We start from the raw sequence: 19,405 nt of genomic DNA, 5'->3' as shown, positions 1-19,405 counted from the left end.
TCTCCTGTCTCCACAGAGCAACACTGGAGCTCTATCAGAGTGACCACCGGGTTCTTGGTCACATCCCTCACCAAGACCCTTCTGCCCCAATTGCTCAGTTTGGCCGGGCGTCCCACTCTAGGAATAGTCTTGGTGGTTCCAAACTTCTTCCATTTAAGGGTGATGGAGGTCACTGTGTGCTTCAAGGCTGCAGAAATGTTCTGGTACTTGTCCCCAGACCTGTGCCTCGACACAATCAGGTCTCGGAGCTCTACAGATTATTCCTTTGACCTTACTGATTGACTTTTGCTCTGACATGCACTATCAACTGGGGGACCTCATATAGACAGGTGTGTGCCTTTCCAAATCATGTCCAATCAATTTAATTTACCACAGGTGGAGTCCAATCAAGTTGTAGAAACATCTCAAGGATGATCAATAAAAACAGGATGCACCTTGAGCTCAATTTTGAGTCCCATGGCAAAGGGTCTGAATACGTATGTGTTTAAGTTATCTGTTTTAGTTTTTTTATACATTTGCAAAAAAAACATGTAAACCGTTTTCGCTTTGTGATCATGGGTTACTGTGTGTTGATTGATGAGGGAAAAAAATATGAAATACATTTTAGAATAAGGCTGTAACGTAACAAAATGTGGAAAAAGTCAATAGGTCTGAATGCAAAATTAACAGTTAAAAAACTTTGCGTCTATCAATGGTTCCCATATCTATCCTAATCAAGAACATACTGCCGTTCATACAATGTGTAAACATAACAATTCATCATAAATACTCATAGTTATCATACCATTTTCTCAGACCTGCGGAACAACCAGTTGTTGCATGTTGTGCCGTAAAATATGCAAATCCCCTCCCAGTCCTAGCCAAACCAAGTTGTGCGTAACACATAACAAATGCCAATAATATTAATGGCTAACGATGCTTATCCTATGCAATGCATCATGGTCAACATACAATATGGTACATTATATTCTCCTCAGACAGAACCTTACCTGAATAAACATATAGTCATCTTGGACCACCAGTGAGCTGATGTCGATGTATTCAGGGAAGGGATAGTTTCTGTTGGGCTCTGAGCACGTTAGAACCCGGCATGTTACATACTGTATACCTGCAAGATGAGGAGATAGAGATTACTGGATATCTGGATTTATCCAGCTGTGGATTATTGTGGAAAATTACCAAATTAGTCATGCTGTCCCATGTTTTACTGCTTAATTAAGAATAGTCTATTTTTATATGCTAGTGTTTCTTCTAACCTGATACAAACTTGTCTTTGTGTGACTTAGTCATAAGACTAGACGTCTGGCTAAAATCCGTTTGGGTGGGACAACAGCATGTGACACCCTGTGGGTTTACTATCTACAGGAAGTCACATGTACGGAAACTTGCAGAAAGGAGCACATTATAACGTTTGTTGTTGTGAATGCAGTTAGACGGTTGAGCCCTCGGGCTATCAACCTTGTGCTATCTAAATCTGCACAGACAACTAATTGCCTTTAACACACTACCTGCTGACTGCCACGTGTACAAAAAGGATGTACCTCTGTATAAAAGCTGGGACCGGACACTGTTCGTTGGGCCTCAACTACAACAACTGTTGAAGTGCATAGTGAACTGCTCCATTGTTGCAGATCTTATTATAAGGTTGTTTTGAGGAATACAGTCTCTCTCCTTTTGGTTAGAATTTCCACCACAGGATCAGGCCCCCTATTCTCGGGAACGTGAGGATGCCTGGAAACCGTGGCGACATGTCTGCATGAATTGAACTTGATGGGAAATTGTGTATGGTTTGTGATTGACATGCAATAGAGGAGATACCATTACTCTTGTGACAGTGTACTGACTGTTTATATATATAATTGTAATTTGACCAGTATGTTGTGGTTTCCATTCTATAATGGTGATTGTTTCATACACTACAGTATGTAAAGTTGTAGGTTTGTCACTACTCAACATGATCAACAATGATCATTCTCGGTGTACAGAAAACTAAACTCTTTCTGATCCCGGGGCTCTAACAACAGCAGCTGGATATAGCTAGAATAAACAATCTCACAATTTCACCTATGGAGGACCTTGGGTGGTGTTGCCGTGGCGAGTTATGGAGCTGACACTCCCAGGGTGAGAGGGATGAGAGGAAAAGGCCATATTAATCAAGTATCGTGCACTGCATTTATCAGTGGGGAAATCCACCGTCTCTCCCCTGGGACACAACTCTAAACCCAGAGTGGAATTTATTCCTTGACAGACTCTCGCTCTCTTCTATCGTTAGAGGGATGATAGTTGGACTGTGAATGTGGGGGCATTTCTCTGTAGTGTGTGTGACAGAGAGAAAAAGAGAGGTGTGTTTGAGGGTGTGTGTATGTGTGTGTGTGTGTAGTGCTACTCACGTCCATTGGGGGTGTGTGCCTCCATGTGAACCAGATCTGACTCCTTGTCTAGACCTGTTACAGACCTGGATTAAAGAAGTCGAGGAGAGAAGGAAGGATGAAGAGGAGGAGGGGGAAGGAGGGGTAAAGTAATGAGGAGAAGGGAAGAGGAGCAGGGGAGACAGAGAGGAAGAGGAGACGAGAAGGGTTGAAGCGGCGCGGAGGAGGGAGGAAGAGGAGGGAAGAAGACAATAAACAAAGGGAGATGTGTCTCAGCAGAGGTATTCCACTCCAGATATAGACGTCTCATTTCAGCGATGTCTCAACAGTGATGTCAATAAAATAGCAATGCCTTTCCATGTGAGGACGATCTCCCCAGAGCTGTGTCACAAAATGTCACATTACCCTCAGCAACAACCAGACACCGTGGGTTTGTTATTCTACCAAAAAGTGGTATCTGTCACAAAAGTGTATATGCGCAACAACCTACATATTGTATTTATTTTGTCTGGCACTGTACACCGGCAAGGCTGTGCCACATAATTAAAGTTAGAATCACTGTACTGTATATCACTGTATTATATAATTTGAATGGGTATAGTGGACTAAATTGGGCAGATTAAAAAAATATATATACAGTTGAAATCAGAAGTTTCCATACACTTATTTTGGAGTCAGTAAAACTTGTTTTTCAACCACTCCACAAATGTCTTGTTAACAAACTATAGTTTTGGCAAGTCGGTTAGGACATCTACTTTGCGCATTACACAAGTCCTTTTTCCAGCAGTTGTTTACAGACAGATTATTTCAATTATAATTCACTGTATCACAATTCCAGTGGGTCAGAAGTTTACATACACTAATTTGACTGTGCCTTTAAACAGCTTGGAAAATTCCAGAAAATGATGTCATGGCTTTAGAAGCTTCTGATATGCTAATTGACATAATTTGAGTCAATTGGAGGTGTACCTGTGGATGTAATTCATAGCCTAACTTCAAATGCAATGCCTCTTTGCTTGACATCATGGGAAAATAAAAAAAATCAGCCAAGACCTCAGCATTTTTTTTTGTAGACCTCCACAAGTCTGGTTTATCCTTGGGAGTAATTTCCAAATGCCTGAAGGTACCACATTCATCTGTACAAACAATAGTACGCAAGTATAAACACCATGGGACCACGCAGCCGTCATACAGCTCAGAAAGGAGACGCGTTCTGTCTCCTAGAGATGAACATACTTTGGTGCGAAAACTGCAAATCAATCCCTGAACAACAGCAAAGGACCTTCTGAAGATGCTGGAGGAAACAGGTACAAAAGTGTCTATATCCAGAGAAGGAAGAAGCCACCTATCCAAAACTGCCATAAAAAATGCCAGACTACAGTTTGCAACTGCACATGGGGACAAAGATCATACTTTTTGGAGAAATGTCCTCTGGTCTGATGAAACAAAAATAGAACTGTTTGGCCATAACAACCATCATTATGTTTGGAGGAAAAAGGAGGAGGCTTGCAAGCGCAGAACACCATCCCACCCATGAAGCACAGGGGTGGCACCATCATGTTGTGGGGGTGCTTTGCTGAAGGAGGGACTGGTGCACTTCATAAAATAGATGGCATCGTGAGGATGGAAAAATATGTGGATATATTGAAGCAACATCTCAAGACATCAGTTGGGAAGATAAAGCTTGGTCGCAAATGGGTCTTCCAAATCGGTCTTCCAAATGGACACAGACCCCAAGCATACTTCCAAAGTTGTGGCAAAATGGCTTGAGGACAACAAAGTAAAGGTGTTGGAGTGGCCATCACAAAGCCCTGACCTCTATCCTATAGAAAATGTGTGGTCAGAACTGAAAAGGCATGTGCGAGCAAGGAGGCCTACAAACCTGACTCAGTTACACCAGCTCTGCCAGAAGAAATGGTTCAAAATTCACCCAACTTATTGTGGGAAGCTTGTGGAACAATTTCAAGGCAAAGCTAAGAAATACTAATTGAGTGTATGTAAATGTCTGACCCAAGGGGAATGTGATGAAAGAAATAAAAGCTTGAATAAATAATCCTCTCTACATTTATGCTGACATTTCAAGTTCTGAAAACAAAGTGGTGATCCAAACTGTGACACACACACACACACACACACACACACACACACACACACACACACACACACACACACACACACACACACACACACACACACACACACACACACACACACACAGAGAGCATCTCCTACATCTCTAGGAATGAAAGCAATGAGGCAGAATAAATTCAGATCTACATTTATGATGAGTGTGTACTTCCTCAGAATGGGGGTGGTTCGATGTGATTGGATGAGAGGTGACAAATTATACAGTATCTTCCTATTTTATGAATGTACAGTATTTATGTGACATGTGAGAGGCAGAATGTGAAATGGTGACACTGTGGATGTAGATTTATCACAGTCCAATCATATCAACAGTGGAAATTAGCAGAATGGTACACGGAATTTCCCACCAGCAACACTAGTTATTCAAATCAAATCAAATCAAAGTTTGTCACATGCGCTGGAAAGATTTAATGCCACACCTGAGATTTTGGAGAACTGCTTCACAATATCCAATGCTAATCTAGCTTGTGACACATTTAAAAAAAAAAAATTGGGGTGTCATTCACCAGTTGGGATATCTTGATCTCTCTGGCCTGGACTGTAATGCCTTCAAATGGACTTTTATGAACTAATGAGCATAAAATTTGAGATCCTAACAAAAATAAAAAAAGGTGAAATTGGACAACCTTGTCGTATTCCTTTGTAAATGTTAAACCTTGAGGCTGTTCCATGACAGAGTTTGATACGGCTATTGCCACCATTATACAGAGTTCTAATAGCATCAACAAAAAAATGACCAAATTTCAAATCCTTAAGACAATCAAAGATAAAATTGTGACTTACTTCATCAAATGCTTTCTAAAAAAATAAAAAAATAGGATAACAGGGAAGTCATCCAATAGATCACAATACTCAACCAAGTCTAACACCAACCTCAGATTATTAGATATATGGCGCACTTTCATAAAACCTGATTGACATTCATCAATAAGATCATTCAAGCAAGACTTTAACTTTTTTGCAATGATTAAGGCTATAATTTTTTAGTCGTTATTTAGGGGTGTGATTGGACGCCAATTATCAATATTTAAGAGATCCCTGTGTTGTTTAGGTATAAGAGTAATAACCCCTTGCTTCAGAGAGGCAGGTGGTTCTCCCTTCTTTAAAGCCTCCTTAAAGGTTTCAAGTAAAAAGGGTGCTATTTCTTCAGAGGTTTTGTAAAATTCAGAGGTTAATCAATCACAACCTGGAGATTTTTTTTTTTAACTGAGCAACCCCGTACTGGATGTCCATAACGGATAAATATTGACAACAAGACTGATTGAAATCTTCACTAACAGAATTAACTCTCTATAGAATCAAGGAGATCCTTAGAGTCACTCAAATTGTTATCTTAGGAGTAAGGATTCTCATGAAACTTAGTGGTAAAGTCTGATAACAACTCTCTATCCTCAGTGGTAACCATTGTTTTCATTAATTGTCTTACAATGTATCTAGTTGAGTTCAGCTATCTCACATCAAGATGCCAATTCTTATTATTGTCTTAAGCCGTTTTCCATAAGTAATACAGACTGAGCAGATTTTACATTTCAGCAGTTCCCAATATTTCCCATATTCTGCATTAGATATAGCTAAAATCCAGTAAACAGAAATTAGATTCGTAATCACATTTTTTAAATCATCATGCAATAACAATTAGTTATTTAATTTTCAATAACCACTAGAGAATATCTTACCAGCATTACTGCACATTCTTACAGTCAACCATATGACTTTATGATCTGTCAGGACTGCAGGCAGTATTTTTATCTCTACACTGTTGGGCTCAAGACTAGAGGTTATCACCCACAAATCAATTCTTGATTGTAAAGAACGATCTCTATTACTCCATGTGTATTGTATCTCTCCAGGGTTTTTAACTCTCCATATGTCAATGAACTTCTCTAGGGTAGGGGGCAGCATTCGGAATTTTGGATGAAAAGCTTGCAAATTAAATGGACTGCTACTCGGGCCCAGAACATATATGCATATAACTGGATAGAAAACACTCTAAAGTTTCCAAAATGGTTAAAATAGTGTCTGTGAGTATAAGATAACTTATTTAGCAGGCAAAACCTGAGAAAAATCCATTCAGGAAGTTTTTTTTGTGTTTTCTATTCAATGCCATGACAGTATCCATTGACTTAGGACTCAATTTGCAGTTCCTATGCCTTCCACTAGATGTCAACCGTCTTTAGAAAACGTTTCAGGCTTGTATTCTTATAAATGAGGGAGTAAGACCAGTCTGAACGAGTGGACCCTACCGTGTCGCAGAGTTTTTTCATGCGCAAGTGCATTTCTTGTTTACCTTTTATATTGACGACGTTATTGTCCGGTTGAAATATTATAGATCATTTAGGCTAAAAAACAACCTGAGGATTGAATATAAACATCGTTTAACATGTTTCTATGAACTTTATGGATATAATTTGGATGTTTTTGTCTGATTGTTTTGACTGTGTTTGAGCCTGTGTATTACTGAAGAAAACACGCTAACAAAATTGAGGTTTTTGGATATAAAGAGATTTCATCGAACAAAAGGAACATTTATTGAGTAAATTAATGTCTTCTGATTGCCACCATTTGAAGATCATCAAAGGTAAGGGATTAATTATATCTCTATTTCTGAGTTTTGTAACACTTCTGCTTGGCTGGTTACTGTTTGTAATAATTTGTCAACTGGGCTATGTTCTGGGCTAGGTATGTTCTGGGCTAGGTATGCTTTCGCCGAAAATAATTTTATAAATATGACACTGTGGTTGGTTTAACAAGAAGTTAATCTTTAAACCCATGTAAAATATGCTTTGTTTTCGGAATTTTTATAATGAGCATTTCTGTATTTGGATTTAGCGCTCTGCAATCTCACTGGATGTTGGCCAGATGGGACACTAGCGTCCCACGTACCCTAGAGAGGTTAATTCCAGGCTTTGGCAGAAATTCTTGTTCACACCAATGTTAGGCCTATGGGGCAATCTATCAGTCTCATTAGAATAAACCATATTAAAATCTCCACCAACTATAATCAGACTGGATGGATATTATCTCAGAAGAATTTCTTCAATATCCTCTAGAAGTTATTTGGAGGACGAGAACAGTATCCATATACATTACACAACACAAATATTCTGTCCATGTGGTTGATGGCCGTTACTAGCCAATGTCCATTGGAGTCCATTTGAGTAAACAAAAATTTCCATTTGAAATTGTGTGCTAAAATGGCAACCCCAGCTGAATGATTAGTCCCGTGGGCCAAAAAAATGACATTGCCCCACTGATTTCTCCCAAAATTATAGTCCTCTTTGCATGAACGTGTTTCTTGAACCTATACAAGATCCGCGTTGCAGTCCTTACAAAAAAAAAGCTTTTCTCTTCAACAGGTTTCGTATCCCCCTGGCATTGAATGACATAAACTTCAAGTCCATATCTATAGAATAGAAAAATCCTATGCAATCCCAACTCTACCCTCTCTATAAAATGTTGCTTCTAATATATATTAACAGAAGTCTTAACTTGTAAACAGTAACACCATAATTCAAAACTAGAACGCTCAGTTTGCAGTGGGGGAAGGAGCTACCTCGTAAACCTACCGATAGAGCAAATCACCCCGTTCGTATTTCTTTTCCTCCAAACTGCATCTCTCGCTGTGCGAAAAGCAAACTGGATGATGATTTGAGCGATGGCCTCTTGTTTCTTCCTAATACGATAAGCGACATCCACAGCTATATCCATATATCCATCGGGGAAGTCCGGTGCCACACGGTTACAGATGTCTCTTACTAAGTGCTTCACATTCTCATCCTGTTCCTCGGGGACACCGTAAAGCTGTAGCCCCCAACTTCTCCGGTATCGTTCTGCTTCCGATAAGCGCTCTTGCATGTCTGCGATGGTCTTCTCCTGTGCAGTGCATTTCTCAGAAGTAGCAGTGTTTGCAAGTTTAAGCTCTTCGATACTCTTGTATGCATGATTCAGAGAGGTATCGAGGTCAACTGTTTTTAATACATTTTCTCCAGATCATTGGCTCTTTTGTTTATCTTTGCAGAGACAGCATCAATTAAGTTGACCTGTAGTTCACGCAAAGACAATTCTTTGACTGGATTTTCAGAATCAACCGAATGTCCAGAATTCTCCATTTCTTCTCCCGAGGAGTCAGGTGGCGGTTTTTCTCCAATGTATGAGTACTCAGCCAGCAACTGCCTTCTCCTCCCTTTGCTCTTTCACAAATGTTTGTCTTCCATTTCTCAAAGTTTCAGATCAAATTAGAGGTCAACTAAGCGCTGTTCTCTATTGTGTTTACTATAAGCCAAGTTCCGTTAACTTTTATCCCTCTCAAACTTATTTAAATGTAAGGTTACTCGGAGCAAGCTGAACTCTCGTCTGCACTCGCCACCATCTTCAGCACCCCCTGTAGTTTTTCTAAGTGGCTCCCATTTTGGCTGTAGTGTTTCCATGCGCGTTCTTTCTTACTTATCTCCAGTGATTTAATTTATTTACATATTAGATTACCTGAGGTTTGATTATAAATGTTGTTTGACTTGTTTGGATAAGTTTATTGGTAACGTTTGGGATACATTTTCTATGCATTTTGAAGGAGGGAAACAGGTGGATTATTGAATGAAGAACGCCAGCTAAACTGAGTTTTTATGGAAATAAAGAAGGACTTTATCGAACAAAAGGACCATTTGTGAAGTAACTGGGACCTTTTGGAGTGCCAACAGAAGAAGATCTTCAAAGGTAAGGCACTTATTATATCGCTATTTCTGACTTTCGTGTCGCACCTGCCTGGTTGAAAAATATTTTTCATGTTTTTGTATGCGGGGCACTGTCCTCAGACAGTGAAAGCATGCTGTGCTTTCACCGTAAAGCCTTTTTGAAATCTGACAGCAGCTGGATTAACAAGAAGTTAAGATTTATTTTGATTTATCATACTTGTATTTTCATGAATGTTAAATATTTATATTTCTGTCATTTGAAATTTGCGCTCTGCAATTTCCCCGGATGTTGGCCAGATGGGACGCTACTGTCCCACCTGCCCATAAGAAGTTATTGCATGTTGACGAGTAGTATTGACAGTAATGGCAGCTTTCGGTAATGTCTGCTGTGTATTGTTTGTTGAAGAAAACATCTTTGTCTAATCCAAGGTGAGTGATCTCTGTCCTGGTATCCAGAAGCTCTTTTTTGCCGTAAGAGACGTTTGCAGAAACGTTATGTACAAATAAGTTACAGATAACACAAAAAAAAACACATTATAGCACAGTTAGTTGGGCGCCCGTAAAACTGTTGCCATATTATCAATATCCTTCACAGTCTCTTGCATTGCAGAAAACAAAAAACGTGTTCCACACACTGCTAGTGATGCTCCAAAACTGTTTGTGATGAGAGTCTGAGTAGACAAAGGAAAAGAACAGGACAACAGAGAGGACGAGAGGAAGAGAAGGATGATGAGAACAAGGAAAGAAAGAAAGAAAGAAGACAAGTGTATGACTCACCAGTAGAACCTGTTCACATGCTCATGAACCAGCTGCCATTTTCTCCCAAAGTCCAGCGATGCGTACAACTGTGATGAAGAACATAAAAAGAGAAAGAAAAGAGAGATAGAGAACATATCAGTCTACTTATCACAAAGGAGGAAGTAAAGTGACAGTGGGCTTGAGTCACGGCAGGATAATAATAGGGAAGAGCGTACCAGTGAGCAATAAAGTGTGACACTCTAGATAGGCTGACATAGGTTTAACTTCTTATGGCTGGGGGCAGTATTGAGTAGCTTGGATGAATAAGGTGCCCAGAGTAAACAGCCTGCTACTCAGTCCGAGATGCTATGCATATTATGAGTATATATGGATAGAAAACACTCTGAAGTTTCTAAAACTGTTTGAATGATGTATGTGAGTATAACAGAACTCATATGGCAGGCAAAAACCTGAAAATCCAACCAGGAAGTGGGACATTTGAGGTTGGTTGTTTTTCAACTCATTCCCTATTGAAAAACCTGAAAATCCAACCAGGAAGTGGGACATCTGAGGTTGGTTGTTTTTCAACTCATTCCCTATTGAAGATATAGTGGGATATTGGTAATTTTGCATTTCCCAAGGCTTCCACTAGATGTCACCAGTCTTCAGAACCTTTTTTGATGCTTCTACTTTAAAGGAGGGGCTCATAAGTGCTCTTTGGGGCAGTAGTCTGGCAGAGTACCACAAGCTCGTGACGCTCGTTCACGTGAGAGGTAGCTTGCTTTTCTACAGACAAAGGAACTCTCCGGTTGGAACATTATTGAAGATTTTTGTTAAAAACATCCTAAAGATTGATTCTATACATCGTTTGACATGTTTCTACGGACTGTAACAGAACTTTTTGACATTTCGTCTGCTCCTAGTGAATGCGCTGCGTGAGTTTGGATTTGTTTACAAAACGCACTAACAAAAGTAGCTATTTGGACAAATGATGGACATTATCGAACAAAACAAACATTTATTGTGGAACTGGGATTCCTGAGAGTGCATTCTGATGAAGATCATCAAAGGTAAGTGAATATTTATAATGGTATTTCTGACTTCTGTTGACTACACAACATGGCGGATATCTGTTTGGCTTGTTTTGGTCTCTTTCCATGAAACTTTTTTGAAATCTGACACAGCGGTTGCATTAAGGAGAAGTGTGTCTAAAGTTCCATGCATAAAACTTGTATTTTCATCAACATTTATTATGAGTATTTCAGTAAATTTATGTGGCTCTGTATACTGAGATTTCATGATATAAATATGAACTTTATTGAACAACACATACATGTATTGTGTAACATGAGGTCCTATGAGTGTCATCTGATGAAGAACATCAAAGGTTAGTGATTAATTTAATCTCTATTTCTGAATTGTGTGACTCCTCTCTTTGGCTGGAAAAAAAGCTGTGTTTTTCTGTGACTTGGCTCTGACCTAACATAATCGCTTGTGGTACTTTCGCTGTAAATCTGATTTGAAATCGGACACTGTTTTGGGATTAACAAGAAGTGTATCTTTAAAATGGTGTGAAATACTTCTGTCTGAGGAATTTTAATTTTGGGACTTCTGTTGTTTTAAATTTGGCGCCCTGCACTTTCACTGGCTGTCATATCGATCCTGTTAGCGAGATCTCAGCCCTAAGACGTTTTAAACTGACATCATCATTATAACTCAGACCATTCATGTTACGACTATCCTGTTTCCAGACCTATCCTGTTTCCTTTTCCAATTGTAAATTAGTGCGTGGTATAGATAAAGCACTTCGAGTCCAATATGTTCGGTGCAAACTAGGTTTAACATTATCATTTGCTTATCCTGGAACAGCAAAACCTTTGATGGATTCCTGGTGACCAAATGAAGCGGAGTGCTTATATATCAAATTATTTATCAAACTAATGGAAACCAAAGCCTATAAATCAGAGGAAGAATACAAATCCGGAATGCTACTGTAAATTAAGAATATACTTGCCTAAAAATAAATATATTTCCCTGTTGAAGAGCAGGTGTAGAAGTGCCATTGGCCTAGAGGATAACCGTTTTTGGTTCCGCTCATATATTCATGTTGAGGATTTCAATTTAAATCCATATGGCGGTATGTATGTTATTGTGTTCTGAGGCTTGTTTAGCTGTGTACTTTTGCAAAACGTTGACACCAACTGAATCATTTTTTAAGTAGAACATGCGGTTTACCAGGAAAGAGAGACAGAAAAAGAGAGTCATGGTTGTTGTGCCTAAGCTAGGTAGATAAACAATGTAAGCTTTCGAGAACATGTCAAGTGGATTAATGAAAACATCTGATGATGTACAAGAACAAAAACATCACGTCGCATGAGGGCACGGAAGGTGTTGCACAGCATGTGTTGCCTCTTCATCTAAAGAATAATTCATTGTAATGTGGATTCAGGGAAAACGCAGAACATTATGTACAAACATTATCGCTGATGCATATGGTGTGTTGCGACCCCAAAGAGTGGGCATCACAGTCAAGGCTCCAAGATCTTACACAGCATTCTCATATAGACGTTATTTATGTCCAGATGAGAAAGAGCAGTGTGGACTGCGATTGAGATTGCATCATCTGTGGATCTGTTGGGGTGAAATGCGAATTGGAGTGGGTTTAGGTTATCTGGGAGTATGCTGTTTATGTGATCCATGACCAGCCTTTCAAAGCACTTCATGACTACCGACATGAGTGCTACTGGGTGGTAATCATCATTTGTTTCCTTGGGCACAGAGACTATGGTAGTCTGCTTGAAACATGACTTGGTCAGGTAGAGGTTGTAAATGTCAGTGAAGACACTTGCCAGTTGGTCGTGCATGCTTTGAGTACATGTCCTGGTAATCCGTCTGGCCCTGCGACTTTGTGAATGTTGACCTGTTTAACTTCTCTAGGGTAGGGGGCAGCATTTGGAATTTTGGATGAAAAGCATGCCCAAAATAAACTGCCTTCTACTCAGGCCCAGAAGATTGAAGATTTATTGAATAAATTAATGTCTTCTGAGTGATCATCAATGTCTTCTGAGTGATCATCAAAGGTAAGATTAATTTTATCTCTATTTCTGACATGTGTAACTCTTTTAATGATTTGTCTGCTGGGCTATGTTCTCAAATAATCGTAAGGTATGCTTTCGCCGTAAAGCATTTTTTAAATCTGACACCGTGGTTGAATTCACAAGAAGTTCATCTTTAAACCTATGTAAAATAGTAGTATCTTTTCTGAATTTTTATGATGAGTATTTCTGTATTTGAATTTGGCGCTCTGCAATCTCACTGGATGCTGGACATGTGCGACTAGCGTCCCACATACCCTAGAGAGGTTAAAGGTCTTGCTCACATCGGCTACCGAGAGAGCAGCTGGTGCTCTCGTGCATGCTTCAGTGTTGCTTGCCTCGAAGCGAGCATAAAAGGCATGTAGCTCATCTGTTAGGCTCGTGTCACTGGGCAGCTCGTATCTGGGTTTCCCTTTGTAGTCTGTAATAGTTTTCAAGCCCTGCCACATCCAACGAGCATCAGAGCCGGTGTAGTAGGATTCAATCTTAATCCTGTATTGCTTGTTTGATGGTTCATCTGAGGGCATAGCGGAATTTCTTAGAACCATCCAGATTAGTGTCCTGCCCCTTGAAAGTGGCATCTCTAGCCTTTAACTCGATGTGGACGTTGCCGGTAATCCATGGCTTCTGGTTGGGAAATGTATTGTATGTGCAGTCACTGTGGGGACGATGTCGTTAATACACTTATGGATGAAGCCGATGACTGAGGTGGTATACTCCTCAACGGATGGCAGTGGAAGTTTACTCGCTCGCCTATGAATTCTCAGAAGGCAGCCTGATCTCCAACCCTTTTTTCTCTGTCTTTTCTTCACACAAATGAAGGGGATTTGGGCCTGTTCCCGGGAAAGCAGTATAACCTTCTCGTCGGACTCGTTAAAGGAAAAAGCTTTGTCAAGCTCGAGGTGAGTAATCGCTGTTCTGATGTCCAGAGTTATTTTCGGTCATAAGAGATGGCAGCAGCAACATTATGTACAAAATTAGTAAAAAAACAAGTTACAAACGATGCAAAAAAACGAACAAAATAGACAGTTGGTTATGAGCATGTCAGCCATCCTCTCCGCCGTCATCTTAAATTTTATGCCTTTGTCTTTAAAGGAAGGAATAAATGGGAATTATTTTAACATTGTCTATATGACTGATATCATTTAGATGGGAATAGTCAATTTCATATCTGGAGGTGCTTTTTATGAGTGAATGTGAGCATATTACTGTGACTGATACATCAAAAGCTGTAAGTCATGTCTCCACAAGGAAAAGTTCATCACCTCTTAGCACACAGCGTATGGCAGTGTCTTGGCCAGTCTGACATTGTCTTGGCCAATCTGACTGTGTCTTGGCAAGTCTGAGAGTGTCTTGGCCAGTCTGAGAGTGTCTTGGCCAGAGTGGACCTGTATAGAAGCTGTACTATACAGCTTGTGGTCAATCTAGACAGACATCCCTTCAACATGATCTCTTTTAGTAGCTGTACATAGATACAGTACATGATATTACCAACACATGCTTGTGAACACTGTACTATCACTACCTATTCATTATGGTAGTGGCTATGAGGTGATGACTGTATCCTGATTGACATAGAGGAAACAGGGTGGCATCATTTGACAACAGTCTGGGTCTTGTGGATGTTTAGTCTACTGTGAGCTCTGTATGGGCCCTGGGACAAAGTGGCAGTCATTTGCAAGGCAGATGGCAGAATGTGTTTCAAATTAGTAACAGGAGGCTTCATTTACAGTGTGCTACAGGGCAACAATCAACTCATATTTATTAACTTTATACAGTAGCAGCTCAAGTATAGAATGATCTAAAATGGGATTGCAAGCTAATAGTATCAGAGCTTGTCAAGTTTGTTGGTGCCATACTTCAGGCTACATATTGAAGCCAAGAGTTGAAGCCTAAACAATACTTTACAATATTTGACTAGGCGTATGTTGCGTGTCACTACTTCACAGGAGCACTATTTGAATGTAAACTTTTTTTTAATCAAAATGCTTTTTAGGGCAGAAATGCCTTCCTGAACATGTGAACTTGAACGTGCAAACTTGTATGCCATCTGTAAATATGAATAAAATGGATAAATTACGAGCCTAGTTGGGTTTATCCATGGAAAAAGTTAGCAACCTTCCCTCTAGCCATGATTGGCTGAGATAATGAGTGGGCTGGACATCCTAAGAGGTGAGTTTGAATTGGTCTGCCATGTAGCAGGTTTCTGTCTATAATATGAACTGGTCAGTATGTGTAGGTAATCCTTTCTAACGTGGCTTTTTTGAAAGATATCACGTAGTAGAACTGTATAAGTGTTACTCTCCACTTTCTAGAGGACCGAGTTTTGAAATCAGTGGAATTAGACTTTGATAGCTAAGGAGATGGGGAAAATTTGGGCATTTGACTGCAAATATGCAGACACGGTCAAAAAGAGAACACTGAAGGCTCCGGATTACATCCTCAAACTAAGGGCAACCATGGCAACCGTGACAGAGAGGGAGATGCGTCAATCCATGTATCCAGGGGTAAGAGAGTCTAGCTAGCTACATTTTCAGAAAGTCATGACACATTTTGAAGTTAGTCAAAGTCATTTTCATTTTCATTTGAAGTTAAATTCTACTGCTAACGTTAGCTAGCTGGTTAGTTAGGTAATATGACGTATGTGATCTGCGTAGTAATATTATGTCTATCTCAGAGCCATTTGCATTGCTAGTTATAGCCCAATATTAGCTAGCTAACATTGAACCTGGTTGGTTAGTTACCTGCATATTCATGCAGGGTAGTAACATTATGAGTTGGGATTGTGGTTAATTGTTTAGCTAGCTAGCTACATGTTTAAACAAAATACTCCACTATGCAAGTAACTATTTCAATAGAATGTTTATGATGTCACTTCGACAACTGTCAATAGATGTAGCTGGTAAATTCACTCTGGCTATCTACTCCGATTTCAGAGCACTCTCGTCGTGTGCCAGAGCGCAGAATAACTGGCAAAATTCCGAACGCTCAACACCCGTTGAATATGGCCGGTGTCAGTAAACGTTGGCAAAAAAAGCCAAATGAATGTGTTGCCAACAGCACAGTTGCAGTCACCAACGCTCTGGGTAACATAAAAAGAGCCTAACCAGCTTTGCTAGGGCGAGTAAAATGGTCTGCTCCGGAGCACAAACTACTGCATCACTTGTCACCCCTCCCTTGTATGTTCTATAGAAATAAGACCGTGTTGAGTCCCAAATGACAACCTACTCCCTATATAGTGGTCTACTTTTGACCAGAGCCCCATCGGGAATAGGGTGCAATTGGGGATGTAAACTATGTCCATATACTGTACAGTAGAGCTGATACTCTGTAATGTACTCCAGAGTTTGATGGAGTTAATTAATCTAGAAAGTAATAATCATCAGAGTTTGATGACACATGTAAAAATGAAACACGCTGCAATGGCAACAGCATGTATTCTCATACAGCATACCGTATCGCTAAACATGTAAGCGGAAAATCACACGCTAATGGAGCCCACTTTCCTGTAAACCAATACTAATTCCCTCTCGCATTGCGGTGACGTATTACCCACCACCGTCCCTCAATGGATCTTAACGGGACAAACATCTGCACTAATCCAGTTAAATAACAAATGATAGCAGCTGTTCAAATGGCCCTGCAACTGTTTTGGTTCACAATGTCACCAAATGTGTAGTCTCTGTTGGGAAGGAGTGATGAGTGCTGAGCTCAGTCATCTATTCCACTCTCGGTTGGATACCTCTGCAAACTAGTCAACAACAACCTCCGCTGAGAAACCCATCCACCTTTTATAGGTGTAGTTTAGTGGTGCGTAAAGAGATTTTAAAAGGTTCATGTTATGGTGGAATAATGTGTGTCGATGTGTAAGTAAGTATATTACCTTTGCATGTCTAGACTGTGAAAAACATGCAAAATAATAATACGCAACTAAGTACTTAGGCTTGGTATGTCTGCATTGTTATCCAATTAGGAATAATTGTGCTTTGAAGTGCTACGAGGTAAACTCAGAGAAAATTACATTATTAGTCCACTGCTGAAGGCAACATGGACACTTATGAGTCAACTGTTGAAGGCAATATGGGCACTTATTAGACCATTGTCAAAGGCAATATAGGCACTTATTAGACCATTGTTAAAGGCAATATAGGCACTTATTAGTCCACTGTCAAAGGCAATTTGGGCACTCATTAGACCATTGTCAAAGGCAATATGGGCACTTATTAGACCATTGTCAAAGGCAATATAGGCACTTATTAGACCATTGTCAAAGGCAATATAGGCACTTATTAGTCCACTGTCAAAGGCAATTTGGGCACTCATTAGACCATTGTCAAAGGCAATATGGGCACTTATTAGACCATTGTCAAAGGCAATATGGGCACTCATTAGACCATTGTCAAAGGCAATATGGGCACTTATTAGACCATTGTCAAAGGCAATATGCACACTTATTAGACCATTGTCAAAGGCAATATAGGCACTTATTAGACCATTGTCAAAGGCAATATGGGCACTTATTAGACCATTGTCAAAGGCAATATGGGCACTCATTAGACCATTGTCAAAGGCAATATGGGCACTTATTAGACCATTGTCAAAGGCAATATGGGCACTTATTAGACCATTTTTAAAGATAATATGGAGATCTGTATTGTCAAATCAAATCAAATCAAAAAGGTCTGTATTGTCATTGTCATGACAGTGTGTTTCAAATTAAAGTCCATTAACGGTGTCCTGAGAGGACCTGCTGGATCCAGTCAACTGCAAGGGGAGCCGACCTGGTGCAGCTTCAGCTGACAAGTGGGCTGAGCACTAAAGATACCTGCCATCTGGAAGGGTTTTGAGCTGAGAAATACACCACAGTGGAGGAAGAGGAAGAGCAGCCATTATGTCTCTGGACCAGCAATACCTTGCAGGGACACATCCAGGTCTACGATGGGTGGGAGAAGGAAGGCACTGAGGTGGTGGTGAAGGATATTTTGGATATAGATAAGCACATACTGTTAATAACTGAATAGACAGGAGTGTGTTTTTATTGTGGAGGAACCATTTTGGGGTCTCACTCCACAGCACCTTGCTCGTCGCGTCATGACAAAGTGGGCCTATGCACTGCAGTGTTGGAGACTGTAGGGGCCATTTTGGCACAAGATCAACATCCTCTTCCAGGATCAGTTTATGTGGAGGAGTGAAACTGCTGATGTAAGGAAGCCATTTTGTCATACAGTGTGTTCCATTGCAGAGTCTGCACCATATTATATAATACAACCACAGTTGGATACTAAAGGTTTACTACCTGGCTACAGGTCTGGGAACACACATAAGGGGCAGATGTTGCTTCTGCTAACACAACACAAGCTCTTAAATCAGACAAATGGTTTACTGCTCTCTGTATTACAGTACATCTATTTAAGTCTTGTCGATGTCAGAAACGGGAGGTTTTAGAAAGAAGAATCAGTATTGAGCAGCAGAAAGGTGTCAGCCACGGATTACAATGACAAGAGATCCTGTAAGCGAAAGCGCTCTGGGATTTATAAATTCACTGACTCCTATTAGACAAGGATTGATTTAAACCAGCTTATCTGAAGGAGACTCCTCCAACGATAAGAGCTGAAACCCATCCACAGAAAGGCAATATGCCACGTATTACTATTATTTCCACAGAATTGCATTTTTATGCACTTTTGAACAGTCAATTTAATTCAAATAAAGACAGAAAAAACATTTTTTTCTATTTATTTTCTCGCTCTGCATACTTTATGGAGATGGATGTCCCCCATTGCATTTGGGCTAATGTTTAGTGGCGATACGATTCTGTGTAGAAAATAATTAACTGCGTAAATTTGCATCATTAGGGCGGATTAAGTCAAGCAATGTTTTCTTATAGAAGGACTGGAGGGACTGTGTGGCACGATCAACAAGGCTGATTCCTACCATTTCCTGATTTGTTTTTTGGTAGCTGCCCCCCTGGGAGAAGGGAATGGAGAAAAATGATCCATTCAGCTAAGCGCCAACAACCAACGTTCGTCACATTTATTTGTGGCCTGTGTGTTTTGAAAAGCAAAAACAATGGCAAGCAACAAGTGTTGGAGAAACCTAATCACCAAGGTTACTGAGGTAGAAAGTGTCAAGAGAACATGTTGTTTTGATGATATAACACCTTAGTGATTAGCAACATTTTACCTCTCCCTGAGTCTTCTCCATTTATACAACTTAGTTCTGCCACAAAAGTTGTGACCATTTTTCTCGACAGTCAGATTGTTTTTTTTCTCATTTCCCAGCCTGCCTCTCTCATCCAGACGGATAATACCTCCAAATCCTAAGACCCTGACAGACTGATGATGGGTTTGTCCAGATGTGGGTCGCA

General features: G+C 40.1%; 1 protein-coding gene across 3 annotated transcripts in view; it reads right to left on the bottom strand.

The window, feature by feature from the left end:
- LOC118365696 (VPS10 domain-containing receptor SorCS3-like) overlaps positions 1–19,405 on the bottom strand; it is a 207,937-nt gene that overhangs the window by 51,665 nt on the left and 136,867 nt on the right. For all 3 annotated transcript variants that reach the window (XM_052490298.1, XM_052490299.1, XM_052490300.1), the window contains 3 exons: positions 9,983–10,050; positions 2,391–2,455; positions 990–1,108 (listed from right to left, as the gene is read on the bottom strand). In XM_052490298.1, the coding sequence (XP_052346258.1) occupies positions 990–1,108; positions 2,391–2,455; positions 9,983–10,050 (252 nt within the window). The remainder of the gene's footprint in view (positions 1–989; positions 1,109–2,390; positions 2,456–9,982; positions 10,051–19,405) is intronic.

This window comes from Oncorhynchus keta, chromosome 32 (genome assembly GCF_023373465.1).
Source record: "Oncorhynchus keta strain PuntledgeMale-10-30-2019 chromosome 32, Oket_V2, whole genome shotgun sequence".
NCBI lineage: Eukaryota > Metazoa > Chordata > Actinopteri > Salmoniformes > Salmonidae > Oncorhynchus > Oncorhynchus keta.
Note: the sequence above shows the minus strand (reverse complement) of the source record. Positions and strands in the feature narration are given on the sequence as shown.